The 21,064-nt window shown below is 38.1% G+C and overlaps 1 protein-coding gene across 1 annotated transcript in view; it reads left to right on the forward strand.

Annotated features, from left to right (window-relative positions):
- ZNF527 (zinc finger protein 527) overlaps positions 1-21,064 on the forward strand; it is a 101,169-nt gene that overhangs the window by 35,696 nt on the left and 44,409 nt on the right. The window contains exons 3-5 of the mRNA XM_028529713.2: positions 250-376; positions 689-784; positions 4,254-5,447. Coding sequence (XP_028385514.2) covers positions 250-376; positions 689-784; positions 4,254-5,447 — 1,417 coding nt within the window. The remainder of the gene's footprint in view (positions 1-249; positions 377-688; positions 785-4,253; positions 5,448-21,064) is intronic.

Below are 21,064 nucleotides of genomic sequence, written 5' to 3' on the forward strand. Positions count from 1 at the left end.
GGAATCAAACTGGCAACCCTTCGGTTCTCAGGCCAGTCCTCAATCCACAGAGTCACACCTGCCAGGGATGATGTGGTTTTTTAATGTAAAATAAACTGATTAGTTGCTTCTGTGTCAGAGATCCAAAGATTCTTATTCTCATTGACACCAGTATACTTGCTTATTTGCTTTACCCCACAATACAAGTACAATAGAATAGTCTGAAGTATTTCTTTTATTACACAAGTATACTTATATTTATTATTTCAGGAATCAGTGATGTTCAGGGATGTGGCAGTAGATTTCTCTCAGGAGGAGTGGGAATGTTTGGACCCAGCTCAGAGGGACTTGTACAGAGATGTGATGCTGGAGAACTACAGCAATCTGCTGTCAATGGGTAAGGCCATCTATATCAGTAATTTAGAGTTCTCCTCTGGAATGTCTCTTTCTTCCACAGTGAACTTTTCAGCTGCTTTTTTAATTACCAGCTGAATTTCTGCTCCCTATTCCCAAATAAATGTTTGGAGATAAAATGAAAAGGAAGAGTGGAAAATGAGAAGCTCCATTTGGTTATGGCCAAAGCTTCATCTTTTTTCTTTGACTGTTACTGTAGTGGCATCTATTTTTTGATTATCAAGGGACTGGATCTTATTTATGGATTTGATTTATGTACAGCATAATCTTGTTTCATATCTCTTCTTGTGAGCAGGACTTTACATACCTAAGCCTCAAGTTATCTCCTTATTGGAACAAGGGAAGGAGCCCTGGATGGTTGGCAGAGAGCTGACAAGAGGTCTGTGTTCAGGTGAGTGAGAAAGGATTGAACAAAGCAGGGCATTATAGGTAATAACTCTGTTGATCAGTGAAAAAAACAGTGTCTTTGAGATGTTATCTTGGAAGCTTCCATCAAAACACTAGGCCTGTGGAAAAAAACTTAAGTTCTTTTAGCATGAGTTTACAAATGATCTGTTTCCATTCCTTCCCTCACTTACTATTCTATTACTCTTCTCCAGCACACCACTTAATTTCAAGTAGAAGGTGCTGTTCACTTCCCCTCCAAAGAAAACTTTTACCTGTATTTAAGATTCAGTTCCTTGCTAGCTTTTCTTCCTCTTAAACTCATCTAAATATTTTCTGTTACCACACCCAGAATAAGATTTGTGTGTGGGTGCACACATGTATGTGTGTATCTGCACTGCTCCTCTCCTCCAAGTAACAGTCCTCAGTAGAGCTGCTGGCATTTGGGTTCCTGCTGTTGTAGCTGGAGCAGAGTAAGCAAAGAGGGAATTGTGTGAAAGGGGATCAGCAAAGTAGCAGGATGTGCTAGATGAAGGTAGGAGGGAGGGTGTACCTGCCAATATTGAGGTTTTGTGGACCTAGATATGGGCTTTGAATTCTGTTATGAATGAGGCAGGTATAAAGCTATTTTATTCAGAATGAGATGGTATAAGCAGAGGAGTGACATATTTTTAAAGGATCACTCTAACTCAGAAGTTGCCATTTGGGGATTCCTTTGTACAGAATTCAGGGAGTCCATGAATTAGTATGAAAAAAAAATGCATCATTATATTTAGTAACTTTAAGTGAAATATAGCATTTCTTTCAATTATGATGTATGCAGCAAATCATAATATTAGTTCTGTGACTTTGACGTGAATGGAAATCAACATATTGTATTTATTTATGGTCATCACTATTTCATAACTACTATAGTACTGGGCTCACTGCAGGCCTTACTATTTAATACCTTAATAAGAAGAAAACTCCAGGGAGAGGGGAGAACCCCTGTGAAGGCCTTTCTAGGAGGGGAAAGCTTGTTGTGTTTGAAGAACTGAAAGAAAGCCAGTGTGACTGGGCCCCATGAGCAAGTGAGAGTGGAATGTGAGTTGAAGTTGGAGTGACAGATAGGATCCACATTACTCAACCTTTGCCCCTCATTGTGAGGAGTTTGGACTTTGTGTAGTAGAAGGCCAAGCCAAGTTTTGGCCCCTTAATAGAATAAAGACTGTGAAACATGGTAGAGAGACTGGGTTAGGAGGCTCTTATAGTGGTCTACATAAGGCGAACGAGGGCATTGGCAGTAGAGATAGAAGAGGATAGTTTTAAAAGTTACCTAAGAGTTTAACTAGGTTAAAGTTGTTTACAAATCATACAGAGTTAGGAGAATAAAAGATTATGCTGGAATGAATTCTCTGTGTTTTGCTAGAGATGTTCTAATAGACTCTATTTTGATCTTTTCAAACCATTTAGTTAGCTTAAAATTTTTATTTTTGGTAAGAAACTCTTTTGTAATAATACCTGTCAAATACTAAACATTTTATTAAAAGATAATTACATATATTTTTCCTCGCCTTTCCAGTAATCATGAGTTAATGATTATCTCCCTTTTACAGATAAAGAAATGGGAGTTTAGAAAGGTTAAGTAATTGCCTAGGAACACATAATGAGTACACATCAGAGTTGGGACTCAGATTATCAGTCTGCTTCTGATTGCTGTCATCTTTCCATCACCATATTTTGTACTTTCTTTCTTTCTGTCTACCTTAAACTTTAGCTCCCACTCTTTTCAGTCACTGCAGTGGTACATGAGCAAGAGACTCCTAAGATCAGCTTCACAAAATTCCAAAGCAAACAATATTGTCCCTTAATTACCAACACATAACATATCCTGTTTTCTCTGTCTGCCACTCCCATCAGAGTAGCCCAGTACCTTTGGATCCCATGTGGCTTACACTCTGTGATGTCTCTCACATTTCATTCAATATACTCTTTATTATGGAGCCTATTCTGTTTCTTCCCCAACTGAGTCTGCTGCAGTTTAATTCTGATACTAACCACCCAGAGTTAGCATAGACCCCATAGGTTAACAGCAAAATTCTACATAATACTGCCCTTACTTCAGATGCCAGCTGCAGATATCATGGGGTCTACAGACCTCTCACACTTCTGATCAACTGGCAATAAAGCTGGGGATTTCCATGACCCTTCCCTGCAGGTTTATTGATTTGCAAGAGTGACTCCAAACTCAGGAAAGCTTTATGCTTTTAATTGTAGTCTTACTATAAAGGATTCCTGTTAAGCCAAGGTCTGGTAGGCTTCCAGGTGCAGAGATTCAACACCTTCTCCCTGTTGAGTCAAAGTGTATCATCCTTTTAGCATTTCAGTATTTTTGCCAGCTAGAAAGATCCACTGAGCTTTAGTGTCTAGGGGTTTCATTGTGATTTAATTATATTGATACCATTGGCCACTCAATTTTTGATCCCTCTTGTGTCTCCAGAGGTCAAGTAGCTGAAAGTTTCAAACCTCTAATTACATGTTTGGTCTTTGTGGTGATCATTGTCTATCTAAGGACTCACTATGTGTGACCTCATCTTCATAATAAAAACATTCCTATCACTCAGGCAATTCTAAGAGTTTTTGAAGCTCTGTTTTATGAACCAGAGTCAAAGATCAAATTTATTTTTTATCATATCAAGAGCCCAAGAATCTTCCCTTATATATATTTATTCCTCCCAGGAGGCCTTTAATGGAGGTCAGGAAATTATCCATTTCATGTAATACATAAATGTATAGTATGATCTTACATTCTGTTTCTTATATACACAAACATGCATGCTTATATAGATATGTGTAGACCTAGTCATTTTTTTCATATGCTCAAGCATTTACCAAACTTTCCTAATGATTCTGATCCATATCAATATTTGAGAATAATTGTGGTTTTCTACTTCTATAGTCTCTTCCTTCTGCTTTCTGTATTATACAGTCATGCACCACTTAGCAACAGGGATATGTTCTGAGAAAGGCAGTGCTAGGGGATTTCATTGCTATGTGAACATCATAGGGTGTACCTACACAAACCTTCATGGCATAGCTTACTACTATAATTGTGTGTGCTATACTTTTATACAGCTGGCAGTGTAGTAGGTTTGTTTACACCAGCTTCACCACAAACACATAAGTAATGTGCTGCACTACAACCTTAGAACAGCTAGGATCTTGTTAGGCAATAGGGATTTTTCAGTTCCATTGTATACTATGAGACCACCATTGCATTTGCAGTCCATAGCTGACTGAAATGTCATTATAGGATACATGACTGTATCTCATTTCTATACACTTTTTGTCCATTTTTCAGATTAAACAGATATACTTGAGAACTGTGTGTCATTTACTACCACATACTTTCACTGTAATTTTTTTCATTTCTATTATAAAAGTTTAACTTTTCACAGATGGGTGGAAAGAATATTTACCATTTTATTTTCTTTCAGATCTGGAGTCAATGTGTGAAACCAAGTTATTGTCTCTAAAGAAGGAAGTTTATGAAATAGAATCATGCCAGAGGGAAACAATGGGACTTACAAAGTATGGCTTTGAGTACTCCAATTATAGAGATGTTTTGGAATATGGAAGTCATCTTGAAAGACAACTGGGATATCAAAATGGACATTTCAATCAAGAAATATTTACTCATGAATACATGCCCACATTTATTCATCAGACATTCTTCACTCTACATCAAATAATTAATAATGAAGAGAAACCCTATGAATGTAAGAAATGTGGAAAAGTCTTTAGTCTGAATTCACAATTTATTCAACATCAGAGAATTCATAATGGTGAAAAATCTTATGAATGTAAGGAGTGTGGGAAGTTCTTTAGTTGTGGCTCACATGTTACTCGACACCTGAAAATTCATACTGGTGAAAAACCCTTTGAATGTAATGAATGTGGAAAGGCCTTCAGTTGTAGTTCATATCTTTCTCAACATCAAAGAATTCATACTGGTAAGAAACCCTATGAATGTAAGGAATGTGGGAAGGCCTTTAGTTATTGCTCAAATCTTATTGACCATCAGAGAATTCACACTGGTGAAAAACCCTACGAATGTAAAGTATGTGGAAAAGCCTTTACTAAGAGCTCACAACTTTTTCAGCATGCAAGAATTCATACAGGTGAGAAACCCTATGAATGTAAGGAATGTGGCAAAGCTTTTACTCAGAGCTCAAAGCTTGTTCAGCATCAGAGAATTCATACTGGTGAGAAACCCTATGAGTGCAAGGAATGTGGCAAAGCCTTCAGTAGTGGATCAGCACTTACTAATCATCAGAGAATTCATACTGGAGAGAAACCCTATGATTGCAAGGAATGTGGCAAAGCTTTTACTCAGAGTTCACAACTTCGGCAACATCAGAGAATTCATGCTGGTGAGAAACCCTTTGAATGTTTTGAATGTGGGAAAGCCTTCACTCAGAACTCACAACTTTTTCAACATCAGAGAATTCATACAGATGAAAAACCATATGAGTGTAATGAATGTGGAAAGGCCTTTAATAAATGCTCAAACCTCACTCGACATCTGAGAATTCATACCGGGGAAAAGCCCTATAACTGTAGGGAATGTGGGAAAGCATTTAGTAGTGGATCAGATCTCATTCGTCATCAGGGAATTCATACTGATGAGTAATAAAAGTTAAAACTTGTTTAATTTAAACTCCTTAAATATTTTAAACAAAAAATAATGTTTGAGAGTTACCTTTTTTTACTATTTTTGTTTCTTATTATATATGTATATTTTTTTAATCCAAACATATTTCACTCTAATGTTATGAATTCAAATTCTAAATTGCCATTTACCCCCCAATATTGTACTAATTGCAGATGTTCAATAATTTCAATAGTTTTTTCTTTCCCATTAATTTGTTCTACCTTCTTGGAGTTAACATTATATTCTTCTTTGCTTGTACTTCAGGGCTACTTTTTCTGATCTACATATTTGTGCTTACACCAATATCACACTGTTTACATTGTGTGACCTTGTATGGTTAAATTCCTTGTGGAAATTTAATTTTCTTTTTGAAGTCAGTGTTAATCTTTTTGTTTCACAAATTTATGTTATAAAACAGGAGACAAGAAACTAAAAAGCCAGTATTGATCATAATGATACTAACCATAGATGACTACTCTCAAATGGTAGAACACATCCTACCAGACTGTCTTTAAAGAAAGTGTAGTTGTGATAAGCATGTCGTACCTTCACTTGCTTTTATCATGCCCAAAAATATGATTGCCATTTCAGTAAATGTGAATTATTATTATTAATGACATATATAATTGCTTTTTAAATTTACTTTATCATTCATGTTGCCTTTAAAATCTGCCCTGATTAGTATGACCCAAAATTTATCTTTGTATGCTTGTTTTTTAATTTTAAAACATGTATTTTAATTGCCTAAATTACCCACACCTTCTCCTTGTAAGCCATTATGTTTTTTTCATCAACCCTAATCCCAATGTTATACTATAAAGGTAAACCACTATTATCAAAGTGTCATTTATCCTTCCAGATATGTGTTACTTTTTATTGATAGATGTGAGTGGCATTTTGTTTCATATGTTTTATTTCATATATAGTAAACATAATTATGTTCTGCATTGGTTGTAAGAATTCAATGAATGAATAAATTTAAAGTATTAGAACTATTTCTCTGACTTAGTAAATCCTTAGTAAAAATTGTCTGTTGTTATCATTGATATACTAATTTTCAAAATTATATTTCTTATTTTGGGGAAGTATTTTAACCATATTGTTTACCTTTGTATAAATCAAATAATTTGTAATGAAAAAAAGAGGAATGTATTGCATATATGGAAGCTCTTCTTACCACTCATTATTGAGCATGGAATTTTAAAAGGACAGGAGAAAGTATGTATCAGTAGTCTTCATTCAGATTTTATCTTTCATGCTGCACAAAGATGAATACCAGTCTGAAACCTTGTGGATATAATGATGGGTAGTTAGAAGCAGAGCTATTAAAAAAGTAGGAAGAGATGAGAATTTTTTTTCTAATAATTAGTACCCCCCTAAAGCAAAAAATATACAGGCCAAATTATTTGACCAGAGTGACAGTTGGATAGCTATCAAATATTCATATATTAATTCAGTGTCCCCTTTGATCAACATGGATTAAGGAACTAAAATTTTAATATACACATTAGTTAAATGTGAATAAAAATGAGAACACAACTGAAAAACCTGGGAGTGGCAAAGGTATATTGGAAGTTTTATAACCCAATATGCATATATATATATTAAAATACTAGGAAGATCATTAATAAAATCAACATAGAATGTTGATTTTAGGAGCCAAACAAGCAAAAAATAAAAAATGTGTAGCAGAAGTCATTATTAGTTATAAAATGCAGAAATAACTGAAAGAAGAAAACTAAGTAATCTAAAATAGAAAATTTTATTATGACTTAAAAAAAGGACAAAACTTAATGGTTCATGCAAGGAAGAATGACAACACCGAATGAGAAGTTGAAATGACAGCCTATTTAAATTTAAAAGGACTGTATCTTTTTCTATGATGAAAATGTTCTGGGATTAGTGCTGTAGGTTGCATAACTTAGTGAACATGCTAAAAACTACTTAACATTATACTTTAAAAGTGTGAATATAATGATATATGAATTTTAACTCAATTAAAAATCATAAAAGTTAATATAGACATTTTTATAATATATCTTCAATGTGGACAAAGCCTGTGATTTTTATAAAGAAGTTAAATTGACACTTGTATATTTCTGACCAAGATGGAGGCATAGGTAGACACACTGTGCCTACTCACACAACCAAAAGAAGGACAACAACAAATTTAAAAACAAAAAAAAACCCCAGAACTGCTAGAAAATCGAACTGTATGGAAATCTGACAACCAAAGAGTTAAAGAAACATTTATCCACACCAGTAGGAGGGGTGGAGATGGGAATCTGGGGCAGAAAGGATGTGCAGCAAGGTGGCTGCTAGCAGACTAGGTAGTCCCACATTTATGTGCAGATAAACAGGGAGGAAAAATGGGAGCGAGACAGATCATGCACCCAGGGTTCCAGTGCAGGGAAATAAAGCCTCAAAACTTCTGACAAAAAAAAAAAAAAAAACTGGCAGTTGAGGTAGTGGGAGAAATTCCCAGCCTCACAGGAGAGTTCGTTGGAGAGACCCACAGGGTCCTAGAACATAACCAGACCCACCCACCTGGGAATCAGTACCAGAAGGACCCAATTTGCTTGTGGGTAGCAGAGATAGTGACTGAAGGTGAGCTGAGAGCTGAGCAAGTGACACTGTTCCCTCTCAGACCCTTCCCCTATATACAGCACCACAATGCAGCAAAGGTGGTTGCCCTGCCCTGGCAAATACCTAAGGCTTCACATCTTAATACATAACAAGTGTGCCAAGATGAAAAAAAAAATGGCTAAAATGAAAGAACAGATCAAAACTCCAGAACTAAATACAATTAAGCAATGAAGAGATAGCCAACCTATCAGATGCACAGTTCAAAATACTGATAATAAGGATGCTCACAGAAATGGTTGAGTATGGTCGCAAAATAGATGAAAAAGTGAAGGCTATGAAAAGTGAAATAAAGAAAAATGTACAGGGAACTCACAGGGACAGGAAGGAAACACTCAAATCAATGATTTGGAGCAGAAAGAAGAAATAAACATTCAGCCAGAACAGAAGGAAGAAACAATTCAAAAAAAATGAGGAGAGGTTTAGGAACCTCCAGGATAACTTTAAACATTCCAACATGCAAATCATAGGGGTTCCAGAAGGAGAAGAGGAAGACTAAGAAATTGAAAATTTATCTGAAAAAATAAAGGAGAAATCCCCCAATCTGGCAAAGGAAATAAATTCCCAGGAAGCTCAGAAAGTCTCAAAGAAGTTGGACTCAGAGAAGAACACATCAAGGCACATCATAATTACTTTACCCAAGATTAAAGATAAAGAGAGAATTTAAGGCAGCAAGAGAAAAGGATACAATGACCTACAAAGTAGTTCCCATAAGACTATCAGCTGATTTCTCAAACCTTATGAGGCAAGGAGCTGGAAAAAAGTATTTGAAGTCATGAAGACAAGGACCTCCATCCAAGATTACTCTATCCAGCAAAGCTAGCATTTAGAATGGAAGGGCAGATAAAGTGCTTCTCAGATAAGGTCAATTAAAGCACTTCGTCATCACCAAGCCCTTGTTATATGAAATGTTAAAGGCACTCATCTAAGAAAAAGATCAAAACTATGAACAGTAAAATGACAACAAACTCACAACTGTCAACAACCAAACCTATAAAATAAAAAACAAACAAACAAATAAAAACTAAGCAAACAACTAGAACAGAAACAGAATCAGAGAAATGGAGATCACATGGAGGGTTATCAATGGGGAGGGTGAGGAGGAAGGGGGAGAACGAGGGCGAAAGTTCTCAGGGAACTTTCAGGGAATAAGAATAAGAAACATAAATGGCAGGTACAAAATAGACAGGGAGGTTAAGAATATTATGAGTGTGGCAGGAAAAGAAAAACCCCATGAAAAAGCTTCTATGCTCTGTAGCTTCTTTGATAAGCAGTGCCTTTGTTTTAATGTAACGGGACGAGCTGAGTAGAAGCTATTTTTAGGTAAGGAGCTGTTACCAAGGCAACGGCCAGTTATCTCAAGGCCAAAACTGACCTTCGCTCCTGCTTTCAGAGGCTGGTTCCCCCTCCCTTTCTGCCTGTGTAACTAGTATATATAGGAAACTCCAGCCCAACCTCTTTGCTCAGAGAATTTGGGGAATTCAAAGAAGTTATTTCACATGAAAACTACTGCAAAAAAAAATGGGGGGAATTTAACCCCCTCTGAGCCCGCGCGTAATAAAGTTTGTGCTTCATTATCTCCGTGTGTGAGTGATTTTACGCAACATGAGGAAATGGAGAAGCCAAAGAACTTATATGTACGTCCCATGGACATGAACTAAGTGTGGGGGTGGGGGGTATGTGGGTTTCAGGGGGTGTGCAGGGCAGAGGGGAATAAAGGGAAAATGGGAAAACTGTAATAACGTAATCAATAAATATATATATATATGAAGTTATCCAGTGTGTACAATTTCAGTTTGGTGCCAGCAGGTTATTGAGCTAACAGGTCTTAGCCTGCATTGAAGAAATAACCAATATGCAGCGAATATAAAATCAAATAAAAAATAAATTGACAATTATAAAACCTTAATACTTCTTTCCAAAAGGAGCATTTTAAAATTAGACCACAAAATACTTTAAATGTCACATAGCTACTTAAGAAGGCATCAAATGAGATATATTTATATGTAAAATCTATGAAATGTTTTAGGAACTCGTCCAGGACACAGAGTAAGATGTGAGTTAGCAAGTTATCTACTTTTATGGATTTATCATAATTCTAATGTTAAAACTTTCTAGAACACAAAAAAGATAATATAGTTGACCTTTGAACAACACGGTTTTGAACTGTGTGGTTTTTACTCATACCCAGATTTGTTTTTTCCAATAAATACAGTCAGTGCTATGTATCCACAGTTTTCAAATCTGAAGATTCAGCCAAGTGTGGGTTGAAAAGAGTATTTTTGCATTCCAAACCATGGATACCTAACAGTTTGTTGCGAATTCCTAAAATATTTTTTTAGTGTGTGTTGCTGTGTGTCCGTTGTTCTATTACATTTGTCCCCTAACAGATTTTTGATCCACAGTTGTTTGAATCTGCAGATGTAAAGAGCCAACTTTATTTAAGTTTGGGGAAAGTTAAGAGTTCTATGCAGATTTCTGACTGCAGTAGTGTCAGGGCTCCTAATCCCAACCTTGTTTAAGAGTCAACTGTATGTCTAGAATCAGTTATGAAAATGTGCTGTTAAAAATAAATCTATTAATCAATTGAAAAATATTTGTCACAATCTGAATTTAGGATCAAAATGTTTCTGATAAACACTTATTCAAACTTCCGACTCCAAAACTTGAAAATCACATTGATTTAGGTAACACAGTATTCTTTAGTATCTGAACTCAGAAACCAAATAGATTCTGAAGGAAAGGATTTGGGATGCAACACAAGGTAATTTCCAAAGAATTTCTAGAGTTCAAGTAACTAAAGCACTACAGATGAAAATATATTATTAAGTCCTAATATCTTATTAGAGGCAGCCTATTTTTTTTCTTAGCAGTTTTTGATAGAATGGGATATATTTGATAAATAAACTTGAATTATCCAATTATCACTGCATTTATCCATTTATACGTTACTTTTCACTTGAAGAGCCTTTAAAGCATAGGAAATGTATTACATCCTTGCCATGCTTTTTTTTTTTTTAATTTTTAAGTTTTTTTCTTCAAAGCTATGCTACTACTCTGGTCTTGATTTCAAACATAGCATTCAAGATGATGTGGGTATTAGATTCTACAGAGTTGGTATTTCCCCACAAGAAAAGTAACAGCTGAATTATAAGTACCCTCTATAGATTTTCTTAGTAGACTACTTTAGATAAATCATTCATACGGAAAAGTATAAGAATCCTACATGTACAGCTCATTAAATATTTACAAATTGAACATGATAACTAAGTCCCCAGATCAATAAAAGTAACATCTTTATGGTTTAACATTTTAATGGTTGTTCAAGTGCAGTTTTCTGCATTTTCTCCCCACCCCTCCCCACCATCCCAGCCCTCCTCACTTCCACAGTGGTTGCACCAGTCAGCCTGCAGGCCCACCAACAGTGCACTAGGGTTCTCTTTTCTCCACAACCTCTCCAACACTTGTTGTTTGTTGCTTTGTTTATGATGGCCATTCTCAATGGTGTGAAGTGGTATCTCATTGAGGTTTTAATTTACACCTCTCTGATAGCTAGGAATACTGAACATCTTTTCATTTGTCTCTGCATCCTTTGTATGCCACCCTTGGAGAAGGGTCTGTTCAAGTCCTTTACCCATTTTTTAGTTGGGTTGCTTGTTTTCTTAGGGTGGAGTTGTGTGAGTTCTTTATATATTTTGGAGATCAAACCCTTGTCTGAGGTATAATGGGCAAATGTGTTTTCCCATATGGTTGGTTCTCTTTTCATTTTAATGCTGTTTTCTTTAGCCATGCAGATGCTTTTTATTTTGATGAGATTCCATTTGTTTATTCTTTCCTTTATGTCCCTTGCTCTGTGGGACATATTGGTCAAAATATTATTGTGTGGAACATCTGAGCTTTCCTGCCTATGTTCTGAAGGACTTTTATGGTGTCATGGCTTATATTTAAGTCTTTTATCCACCTTGAATTCTTTTTTGTGTATGGTGTAAATTGGTGGTCAAGTTTCATTTTTTTGCATATAGCTGTCCAAATAACCCAATACCATTTGTTGAAGAGGCTATTTTTGCTCCATTTCATGCTGCTGCCCCCTTTGTCAACTATTAATTGATCATAGAGACTTGGATTTATTTCTGGGCTCTCTGTTCTGTTCCATTTGTCCATATGTCTTCTTATGCCTGTACCAGGCTGTTTTGATTACAGTGGTCTTGAAATACAGTTTAATATCAGGTATTGTGATCCCTCCTATTTTTCTCTTCTATCTCAAAATTGCTGCAGCTATTTGGGGTCATTTATAGTTCCATATAAATTTTTGATGTGTTTGTTCTATGTCTGTGAAATATGCCATTGGTACTTTAATAGGGGTTGTACTGAGTACAAATTGCTTTGGGTAGTATGGACATTTTGATCATGTTAATTCTTTCGATCTGTGAACATGATACATGTTTCCATTTTTTTTGTGTCTTCCTTAATTTCTTTCTTCAGTGTTGTGCAGTTTTCTGAGTACATGTCTTTTACCTCTTTGCCTAGGTTTATTCTTAGCAATTTTATTTTTATTGCTATATCAAATGGGAATTTTTTCCCTGATTTCTGTTTCTGATGTTTCACTGTTAGTATGCAAAAATGCCTTTGATTTCTGAATATCAACTTTGTGTCCCACTGTTTTGCCAAATTCATTTATTAGGTTGCGAAGTTTTTTTGGTGAAGTCTATACAGTTTTCTATGTACACTATCATGTCATCTGCAAACAATGACAGTTTTGTTTCCTCTTTTCTAATTCAGATTCCTTTTATTTCCTTTTCTTGTCTGATTGCTGTGGCTAGAACTTCCAGTACTATTTTGAATAGGAGTGGTGAAAGCAGTCATCCTTGTCTTGTTCCCGATGTTAGTGGAAAGCTCTAAGTTTTTGCCCATTGAATAGGACATTGGCTCTGGTCCTTTCATATATGGGCTTTATTATGTTGAGGAATGCTCCCTCTATCCCTACTTTGCTGAGTGTTTTAATGATAAATGGGTGCTGTACCTTATCAAATGCTTTTTACACATCTATTGATATGATCATGTGATTTTTGTATTTGCTTTTATGTCCTGTATTGTGTTTATTGATTTATGAATATTGTACCATCCTTCCCCCCTGACATGAATCCCTCTTGATCATGGTGTATGATCTCTTTAATGTATTGCTGGATGCAGTTTGCCAATATTTTGTTGAGGATTTTAGCGTCTATGTTCATCAGTGATATTGGCCTGAAGTTTTCTTTCTTTGTTGTGTCTTTATCTGGTTTAGGAATTAGGATGATGCTGGCTTCACAAAAAGAGTTTGGGAGTCTTCCACTTTCTTGGATTCTTTGGATTAGTCTGTGAAGGATAGGGGTTAGCTCTTCCTTAAATGCTTTGTAGAATTCTCCTGTGAAACTGACTGGTCCAGGGCTTTTGTGTGTCAGGAGTTTTTTGATAACTGCTTCAATTTTGTTTGCTGTTGTTGGCCGTTAAGGCTTTCTGCTTCTTCACTGAGTTTTGGAGGATTATATTTTTCTAGAAATTTGCCCATTTCACCTAGGTTTTCAAATTTCTTGGCATACAGTTCTTCATACTAATTTCTTACAATCTTTTGTATTTATGTGGTATCAATTGTATTCTCTCCTCTTTCATTTCTGATTGTGTTTATTTTGATTCTCCCTTTTTCTTGATGTGTCTGCTGAAAGTCTTGTCACTTTTGTTTGGTTCCTTTTGAAGAACAAGCTCCTGGCTTTTTTGATCCTTAGAATTGTGCTTTTAGTCTCTATGTCATTTAATTCTGCTCTGATCTTTATTATTTCCTTCCTTCTACTTGCTCTGGGCTGCCTTTGTTGTTGTTCTTTGAGTTCTTGTAGGTGTAAGGTTAGGTTGTTTATTGAAGTGTTTCTATCTTTTTTAGGTAGGCCTGTATTGCTATGATCTTCCCTCTCAGGACTGCCTTTGCTGTGTCTCATAAGTTTTCAGTTGTGAGTTCATTTTCCTTTCTTCCCAGAAACTTTTTGATTTCTTCCTTGATGCCTTTCTTGACCCATTCATTGTTTAATAGTATGGTATTCAATCTCCATGATTTTGAGTGTTTTTCAGTTTTTTTCCTTGAGGTTCGTTTCTAGTTTTAGTCCCTTGTGGTCAGAAGAAAATGCTTGATATTTCAGTTTTCCTGAATTAGTTGAGGCTTCTTTTGTTTCCTATCAGGTGGTATATCTGAAAACATTCCATGTGCATTTGAAAAGAATGTGTATTTTGCTTCTTTGGAATGAAAGGCTCTCTCTCTATATATATCAGTCAAGTCCATTTGATTGAGAACATTGTTCAATGCCTAAATATCTTTGTTGATCATTTGTTTGTATGATCTACCCATTTTTGACAGTGGGATGTTGAAATCCCCTACTATAATTTTGTTGCTGTCAATATCTTTATTGAAGTCCTCCAAGATTTTCTTTATGTATTTGGGTGATCCTTTGTTGGGTGCATGTATATTTACAATGTTTATGTCTTCTCAATGTATTCTTCCCTTGAGTATTATGAAGTTTCATTTTGAGTCTTTTTCTGGTCCTTTTTTGAAGTCTATTTTGTCTGATATGAGTATTGCTACTCTGGGTTTTTTTTTTTCCTGTCTATTTGCTTGGAAAATTTGTTTCCAGCCCTTCACTTTCATCTGTGTAGGTCTTTTGTTCTGTGGTGGGTCTCTTGTTTGCAGCATATGTGCAGGTCATGATTTCTCATCCATGCAGCTACTCTATGTCTTTTGATTGGAGCATTTAATCTGCTTACATTTAAGGTTATTACTGATAGGTACCTCTTCATTGCCATTTTTTTCATACCTGTCTTCCTCTCTCTCACTCTTTTCCTTCCTTTTCTTAAAGCAGTCCCTTTAGCATCTCTTCCAAAGCTGGTTTGGTGGAGGTGTATTCTTTTAGACTTCTTTTGTCTGGGAAGCTCCTTATTTGTCCTTTCATTTTAATTGAGAGCTTTGCTGGGTAAAGTAGCCTTGGTTGCAGGCCTCTGGTTCTCATTACTTGGAATATTTCTTGCCATTCCCTTCTGGTTTGTAGCGTTTCCATTGAGAAGTCAGTTGCTAGTCTTATCGGGGCTCCCTTGTATGTTACTTCCTGTTTCTCTCTTGCTGCCTTTAAGATTCTCTCTTTGTCTTGGAATTTTGCCATTTTAATTATGATGTGTCTTGAAGTGGGCCTTATTGTATTCCTCTTGATTGGAACTCTGTGTTTTCTGGATTTGTGTGATTTTCTCTCATCAAATTAGGGAAGTTTTTCATCATTACTTTTTCAAACAGGTTTTCTGTCCCTTGCATTTTTTTTACTCCTTCTGATGTCCCTATTGTATGGATATTACTACATTTCTTGTTGTTCTGCATTTCCCTTAACACCTCTTTGTTCTTTCTAAGCCTCTTTTCCTTTTCTTGCTCTTTCTGGGTGGGATCTTTTTTTTTTTGGTACCTTGTCCTCCAGCTCACTGATCCAATCCTCTGCTTCATCTAGCCTGCTTTTGACTCCTTCAATTGTGTTCTTCAGTTCAGAAATTGCATTGTTCATTTCTTCTTGGCCCTTGTTGATAGTTTCTATTTCCTTTTTTATGTTGATATAGTTTGCAGTGAGTTCATTGTAGTTTCTCTGTAGGTTTTGGTAATTCTCTGTGAGCTCATTGAGCTTCCTGATAACCACTGCTTTGAACTCAGTATCTGATAATTGACTTGCCTCTATTTCATTTATCATTCTTTCTGAGGCTTCCTCCTTTTTTTTCATTTGGAGATTGTTTCTTTGTCTTCCCATTGTGAGACTCTTCTTGTTAGCCTCTGCTTCTTAAATTGATCTGTTCTGACTTCCTGGGTTTATGGTGTGAACTTCTATGGTAGAAGACCTGTGAGGTCCAGTGGTGCAGTCTCCTTGATCTCCTGAGCTCACTAGTATTGGGCTGTTGTTTATATTGATTCTCTGTATGACTTTGGGTTTTGATCATTGTTGAGTCTTTCTTTGGTGGGTCCTACCCTCCTGCTGGTTGACTGAGGGTCATTCCATCCACCACATCTTGCATTCTGTTGTACAGATGTGGACAGGTTGTGTTGAAGCTGATTCTTCTGTGTATATGAGGTTTTTAGGCTTCTCTCTCACTCTTGTTCAGTTGTTTGTTCTCAGTAATCTCTCCACCATTTAGTTGTAATTCCAGACTGGTCCTGGGTTGAGATTAGTGTGGCTTCCACTCCCTCCTTCACCTTCTTCTGTTGTTATCTGTTGGTGGCTCCTTTGTTTGTGGGTTTCCTCTTCCAGCAGGTATCCTGGTGTTCACAGCTCCCAGCTATTCATTTTTGTGATCAGTTGGCTGGGAAAGGCAAAATGTTTTAAGACAGAGGGAGTGTATTCTATGGTATTTAAAGTACAAACATGTAGAGAAGAGATAGGAGATCCTTTGGATATGTATAGTGTTAAATGTGATATTTCACCCAAGTAGCTACTTGTTAGGGTGGAAAAAATATAAGACTCTTGTTAGGGGTGGGGAAGGATTGGGAGCTGGATCTAGAAGGCAGTGAGCTTGTGGGAGGTCAGATTATGAGATAAAGTGAGAGTAAAGTATAGAAAGTAGGTATAGTGTGTGAGAGAATAGAGTTAACTACAACAGTAATAAAGTTCAGGAAACAGTGAAGTGAGATAAGATTTGGGAGGGCTGCTGTATAGTATTTACAACTGTGTGGAACAGCAATTTTTACAATAGTAATGGAGCAACAATCATGACAGAATCTATGTGATCTGAATAATAAGAATTGGAAGTACAAGACCTAGAGTAGTGTGCTAGTTGAACACAAGTGAAGAGAAAGATGGAAAATTAAAAATACACTATGAAAGAAAGAACAAGGAAAACCAGTCAAACAATGCAATTTAATAAAGTGAAGAAGACTAAACAGAAAGAGAAATATAAAAATACTAATAAAACAAATGATGTAAGAATAATGAAAAATAATAAGACAAATATACAATAACTTGCAAGTACTCTGGAGTAGCAAAGTGAAATTTGTCTCATTGTCTCAGTTGTTGGGATGACCCCTCTTTGGGTCTAACTCTGGTCTTTTCACAGCTCCATATTTTATTGTCTTACTTGTGTGAATTGAAAAAAAAGGAAGGAAGTAGGAATAAAAAAGGAAAGGAAAGGAAAGGAAAGGAAGGAGGGAAGGAAGGAAGGAAGGAAGGAAGGAAGGAAGGAAGGAAGGAAGGAAGGAAGGAAGGAAGGAAGGAGAAAAGAAGTAATAAAAAAGTAATAAAAAAGAAGGAAGGAAAGAAAGGAAGAAGGAATTTTAAAAAAAGCCTTCTGTTGGCTTTAAACTGGCCAAGCCAGTTCTGCTGTTCTTCCTAGCTGCAGCAATCTGAGGAGGAATTGTTTTCACCTTTCTCCCCTCCTGAGCCACACTCTTCGCAATTGGCCAGCCTCCAGTCCAGTTCCTCAGTTAGCTGCTGGGCTCCCAGTGCCCTGCGCCCAGCCTACACCTTTAGTCCACCAGTTGTGCTGTCCTTGAGGTGTACCAATTAGGGGCAACTCAAACAACACCTTCACTTTGCTATCCTAGATGCTAGGTACTCTCAGCACTCCTTCATGGTAGTTCAACCCCGCCACTGAGTTAAGCCTTTCTGGGGATTGCTAACTCCTTGAGCCCTGTAGCTCTACTCTGCGGGGGCATCTCCACCTTCCTCTTTGAGAGGGAGTTGGCCCTGCAAGGCCCTAGGCGAAGGGGCCAGGTGGGAGGTGCCTCTGGGTGACCGGGTCAGGTGCACTCCGTCCCAGGGATCCGGGTCTGAGCACTCGGCCTTGCTGCTGAGGAGGGACAGGCAGCCAATGGGCTGTGTGATCAGGCATGTGCTGTCCCTAGGGCTTCAGGAGTGAGCTCACGGCCAGGTGGTGGTTGGGGCGCAGGAGGTAGGGATGACTGCTGCAGAGAATTTCCCAAACAGCTGCTGAGTGCCTCTTTTTTCTCTTTCTCTTTTTGAAAAATTCCTCCAATTCAAGCCTGTTGCTCCAAACAAGCACCTGGTCTCTCACACAGCCCCTCTCCAACCAGACTGGGGACTGACCGGGTCAGGGTCCATCACTGACCAACTCTTCCCAGCTGGCATCCACAGTCTCAGTGGGTGCATACCACCCCTGTGTGTTTGCCACTTCATCATTATTCCCCCACTGTGACTTCAAGCATCCAAGTCCCTCCTGGTGCTGTTCAAACCTTGTTTGGCAGGGGATGGAGCTGTTGACCTGGCTTTCTTCCAAGAATACTGTGGAAGACCTGGCGGGTGTTGGACCTGGGGCTGCAGCCACCCTGGTCCCCATGCTGGCCTCAGGGACCTTATTGTCCTGAAACACTCTCCTTACTGTCTGATTTTTCAATGTCCTCTACAGTTTTTGGTCTCCAACCTTCATGTAATCTGGGATACTGTTGGCTGTTCATACTGCACCTCAGAAGATCAGCTAGGTGTTTCACCTGTGTGCAGAGGGAAGTGGACTCCACTCCCACCTATCTCACCACCATCTTATACAAGAACAGAATTTAACTTTCATTGAAATTAAAATGTAGAAAAACATGAAAGGTCTTCATTTCCATGACAGCATAAAAAACCTTGATAAGATGAAAATCATACTTTCCCTTGGTACTAAGAGTAGTGGAAGCAAAGAAGACTTGAACTGAATTCCTGATAGAAATAAGCTCTTTATAGGTGGGCAGACTGCTGTGTGTGTTAGTATGGGTATGGATAAAAGTGGATGAAGAAGTAAACCTAAGAAATAAAGAGACTTTGCAGAGACAGAGAAATTAGTAGTTTAAAATAATACTTAGGATTATGCTAGGGAAGATGGTGGCAAGGTAGGTGGGAGCTGAACCCACTTGCTCAGCACCAACTGGGACATCTAGCCAATCTTCCAAAGAACAGAGTGAACAGCCCACAGAATCCTAGCTGATATGAAGTTCAGAAGCCAAAGATTGCAGAGGACACTTAAAAAAGGCAAGGTAAGATTTTGTATGCAGATGGGAAGGTCCCCTGGCCTTGCTGGCTGCCTCAGGAGCACTGGAGAAGAGCCAGGTCAGTGATTGCAATTTAGCGGCTCCCTCCCATCCCAGACTGGAGGAAGGGACAGACCCACGCCAGGAGAGACCTGGACTCTGAAAGTTGCTGGGGGGGATAAAGAGGCATAAGAGACACACAGCCAGCAGCATATCCCAGTTGCTGGCTGGGGCAGTAGTCACCAGCTGGGGCAGTACCAGAAAAATCGGGGAGTCTGGAGCTGGGAAAAAAGATGGGCTGTGACTAGCAGGGACCCAGACAGACTTGGGACTGGTGAGAGAGTTGATCAGTGTAGAAAGCTAGCTGCCTGTTAGGAACAGCAGGTCTCACCCAAGGGGTTTTCTCTCAAAAGAGGATCTTAGGTGCTGTGCAAGGACATCCTGCACACAGAACTCACATGCACAGAGGTATCACACACAAAGAGATCTCGCATGCACAGGGTCCTCCCAGGTGCACTGGCTAGCTCAGCAAAGGGAGGAGTGGAGGCTCAAGTTGCTCCCACTCAGGGTGCTTCACGGACTGATCAAAGGATTGCAAAAGGAGGTGGATTATTGGCACGAGCCTGGAACACATGCGCAAAGTGGACAGTGCAGCTACACAGTGCTCTGAGGGCATGGGCTGGAAACTGGTCACTTGTGATTATTGTAGCCCAGACTGAGCCGCATCCTCCAGAACCACATGCAAAGGAAAAAATGGAGCCCAGCTCCCCCTCTCCCTGCAAGATCCCACAAGACCTGCAAAACCAGGTTCGCAGTTTAATGCATCAGGAGGGTTCCCCCACTCCCTCCGCCAAGAATAAGACAATAAGCCTAGGCCTGTGAACTGAAGAGTCGCTGGTTCGATTCCCAGTCAGGGCACATGCCTGAATTGCAGGCCAGATCCCCAGTAGGGGCCACACATTGGTGTTTCCTTCCTCTCTTTCTTCCTCCCTTCCCTTCTCTCTAAAAATAAATAAATGAAATATTTTTTTTAAAAAGAGTAATATAATAATACATGGAGCTCTAAGAAAACCAGAGACAGATCCAGAAAGAAGTCAGAAGGCAAACACCAAGAGATGAGACTAATTTCACTTTGATATCCTTCAGAACTCGTATGTTTTTTAAAATTTCTGTTCTTTCCATTTAGTTTTTTATTTATTCTTAAAATATATTTTATTGATTATGTTATTACAGTGCCATTTGCCCCCTTCACTCCCCTCCACCCTGCACACCCTCTCCCACCCACTTGTCCCCCTTTAGTTCATGTCCATGTGTCATACTTATAAGTTTTTTAGCTTCTACATTCCCCATACTATTCTTACCCTCCTCCTGTCTATTTTCTACCTACCATCTATGCTACTTATTCTCTGTACCTTTTCCCCCTCTCTCCTCCCACTCCCCTGTTCCTAACCCTCCATGTGATCTCCATTTCTGTGGTTCTGTCCCTGTTCTAGTTGTTTGCTTAGTTTGTTTTTGGTTTTGTTTTAGAGGTGGTTGTTAATGATTGTGAGTTTGCTGTCATTTTATGTACATATTTTTAATTTTCTTTTTGTTAGATAAGTCCCTTCAACATTTCATATAATAAAGGCTTGGCAGATGAACTCCTTTAACTTGACCTTATCTAAGAAACATTTTATCTGCCCTTCCATGCTAAATGAAAGCTTTGCTGGATAGAGCAATCTGGGATGTAGGTCCTTGCCCTTCATGACTTGGAATACTTCTTTCCAGCCCCTTCTTGCCTGCACGGTCTCCCTTGAGAAATCAGCTGACAGTCTGATGGGAACTCCTTTGTAGGTTACTGTCTCCTTGTCTCTTGATGCTTTTAGGATTCTCTCCTTCATTTTAATCTTGGGTAATGTAATTATGATGTACCTTGGTGTGTTCCTCCTTGGATCCAACTTCTTTGG

This window comes from Phyllostomus discolor, chromosome 12, assembly GCF_004126475.2.
Source record: "Phyllostomus discolor isolate MPI-MPIP mPhyDis1 chromosome 12, mPhyDis1.pri.v3, whole genome shotgun sequence".
NCBI classification, from domain to species: domain Eukaryota; kingdom Metazoa; phylum Chordata; class Mammalia; order Chiroptera; family Phyllostomidae; genus Phyllostomus; species Phyllostomus discolor.